General features: G+C 38.2%; 1 protein-coding gene across 1 annotated transcript in view; it reads left to right on the top strand.

Annotated features, from left to right (window-relative positions):
• The window catches only part of LOC106869987 (sodium- and chloride-dependent GABA transporter 1), a 58,243-nt gene that overhangs the window by 18,364 nt on the left and 36,697 nt on the right, over window positions 1–3,182 (top strand). The window contains exons 2-3 of the mRNA XM_052967615.1: window positions 428–755; window positions 2,331–2,463. Coding sequence (XP_052823575.1) covers window positions 428–755; window positions 2,331–2,463 — 461 coding nt within the window. The remainder of the gene's footprint in view (window positions 1–427; window positions 756–2,330; window positions 2,464–3,182) is intronic.

Here is a 3,182-nt window from a genome sequence, read left to right as displayed (position 1 = left end):
ATATATATGTATATATATATATACATATATATTGTTATATTTATATAAGCATTCATCGTGTTAAATTGATACTTGTTACAAGTGTATAAGACTGGAAATTCTAAAACTTGGTGGAATTGACCGACCACATCAATTCCACCTTGATGCGATTGATCAAATTCACTTAAATGAAAGTATAAAAGTGAAGTAAAAGAACGCTTATATTTGTTACTACCTGAACTTACATCAAAAGAGATGAAATGTAACATAGAAGCGAGGAACCGGTACTGCCACCATGTTTGGATTCCCAGATGTTGTTAATTCCTTTGAAATACTGAATGCATTTCTGAGAATTGCCATCACTGAGTGTGCTTTTAGTTATTGATGTTAAATTTAAACTCATCTGTTATTCATTGAACTCTAAATATAATTGTATTATATCTTTCAGGTGTGGGATACGCATCGGTGGTCATTGCATTTTGGCTCAACATATGGTACATCGTCCCATTGGCTTGGGCTCTGTTCTATCTATTTAATTCGTTCAAAAGCGTTCTACCTTGGTCCAACTGCCGCAATTCGTGGAACACCCTCCATTGTCAGTCGGAATACGAACGACAGTTTCTTCCTTACAATTGTTCCAATTCTTCACATTGGAGAGAGGTGGTACCCATTAAAACTTTCAACGTCACCTACCTCTTGTCTAATTATTCACACATGAATTGCTCCCGTGAATATGACTGGAGTTCGTTCACATCACCAGTTCGCGAATATTGGGAGTGAGTAAACTTTTCACACTGATTAATACGTGTAGTTCGATTGATTGACAGAATATGAGTGATTGGTTTACATATTTGACTGATTAAAAAAAAAATTACAGGTTGTTTAATAAAGGAACTGGTGGTTTGCTATATAAAAACATGTGCATAAATTTCTTATATTAATTTCAAATTTTGGCCCAAGGCCAGCAGTTTTTGGGGCGGGGGAGGTGGTGCGTCGATTACATCGACCCCAGTGCTCAACCGGTACTTATCTTACTGACCCCGAAATGTTGAAAAGCAAAGTCGACCTCAGTGGAAATTGAACTCAGAACATAAAGACTTATGAAATGCCGCTAAGCATTTTGCCTGGCGTGCTAACGTTTCGGCCATCTCGCCACCTTTATAAAATTCTTATATTAACATACGATCAGCTCGAGCACGCACGCACACAATGTTTCTTATTTCTTTATTGCCTATAAGGGGCTATACACAGAGGGGACAAACAAGGACAGACAAAGGGATTAAGTCGATTACATCGACCGAAGTGTGTAACTGGTACTTAATTTATCGACCTGAAAGGATGAAAGGCAAAGTCGACCTCGGCGGAAATTGAACTCAGAGCGTAAAGACAGACGAAATACCGCTAAGCATGTCGCCCGGCGTGCTAACGTTTCTGACAGCTCACCGCCTGTTTCTGTCGTATAATAAGTTGGCCCGGTAGTAGACTAAATAAAAAAGAATAAATTCACCTCGCTGTCTAGTCCTACATCAAGTGATGCTTCTAGAGCTCAATGGGAAGTACTACTATATAATATGCTGCCCTTGATGTCTACGAGTTACACAAGAATGAAGGATGACTCGAACCTACTTTCATGTCCTCCTCTATTTATATCGTTAAATTCCTTTAAACAGAAATGAACGTCACCACTTCCCTAACTTCTAACCCTTTAAGACAATCAAGCTAATTGCCTATTAATGAATATCTCTGACAACGAACAGTCATGTAGTCGATTCTTCAAGAAAGCGAATAATTGATATGGCGTCTCCTCCATACTATATTTTCCGTTCAGTGTATTGCTGGCACTAGGAAGGTCTTCGTTTCCATTTTCTCCTGTTTAAAAATATAGGAGGTTGATTGGCCAACAATACTGAGGGACTCCATCTGCATGAAATCTTAGTGATAGGGGCCTATTTTCTAAATTGTGTAGAGAATCAATATTTAGTCGTGTTCTAACCTCCATTTCATTGTGTCACTTCTGGTATTCTTATTTTATCTACTCAGTCTCTTCTCTCTCTCTTTCTCTCTCTCTCTCTCTCTCTCTCTCTCTCCCCTCTCTCTCTCACTCTCTCTCTCTCTTAAACCTTATATGTATCTGGCCCTATCAACGCGTGTAAATTCATTATTAAATGGTACATATTCATATATATAAACGCATTAAGAAATCTCTTAACACACAGTACAAACATACAAAAACCCGCACACATACAAAAGATACATCAACACACACGCACACACACACTTGCACCCCACCCCCCCACAGACGCAAAACTGTGCCTACACAACATAATGTCTTTTATGGTCATATTTGCCAGACATCGTGCCCTACAAATCACTGGAGGAATCACAGAAGTCGGTGGTATGCGTTGGGAATTGGCCGCCACCCTCCTACTGACTTGGATTCTTTGCTATTTCTGTATTTGGCGTGGAGTCAAGTGGACTGGAAAGGTAAGAGATAACATTTGCTAATTTACTCGATCATCTAATTAAGTATTTAAAACCAGCAACAAGTGGGGCAATGGGATGTTCTCTTCTGTATTTCATGTATTTTTGTATGAGAAGGAGCCATTCAAAAGTTGATGTTTAGTTAGTATTTTGTGCTGAGATTCAAAAAGTCAATGGGAAAGTTTGAAAAAGTGAAGATTCTACTTCCTAGAACGAAAGCATGAAAGACTTGTACTAAAGTTTGGCATTGTAGGTCACACAAACAGCAGAAAGGGACCCTACCGCATAATTCAAAAGATCCCAACATCATCATCACGATATAGGACCAGATACTGCGACATCTTGGGTTTCAAGGGCTGACAGTTCTTCAATATCTTTCCAAGAACCCTAAAAAATATACAAGGGGTGGATGTAGGTGTCTTCAAACCAAAACTAGAGCTCCCTCATTCACCAAAGGCCACATATCAGAACTTTCAAGGAATGAAGGAGTAGCAAAGCTAACGGTGGTACCCCAGCATATATATATATATATATATATATATATATATATATATATATATATATATATGTATGTATGTATGTCATTTATATGAAAACTGCAGCGTGTAGAAATTGGCATAAATATTTGAAAAACCTGTAGAAAATCGAGTGAGGTGTTAAGTCGAATATGAAAAGGTGTAGATATTGCATTGTGTTGCATCGGTTGTTTAGTAGTTCTATAT

Source organism: Octopus bimaculoides, chromosome 4 (genome assembly GCF_001194135.2).
Source record: "Octopus bimaculoides isolate UCB-OBI-ISO-001 chromosome 4, ASM119413v2, whole genome shotgun sequence".
NCBI classification, from domain to species: Eukaryota; Metazoa; Mollusca; class Cephalopoda; order Octopoda; family Octopodidae; genus Octopus; species Octopus bimaculoides.
Note: the sequence above shows the minus strand (reverse complement) of the source record. Positions and strands in the feature narration are given on the sequence as shown.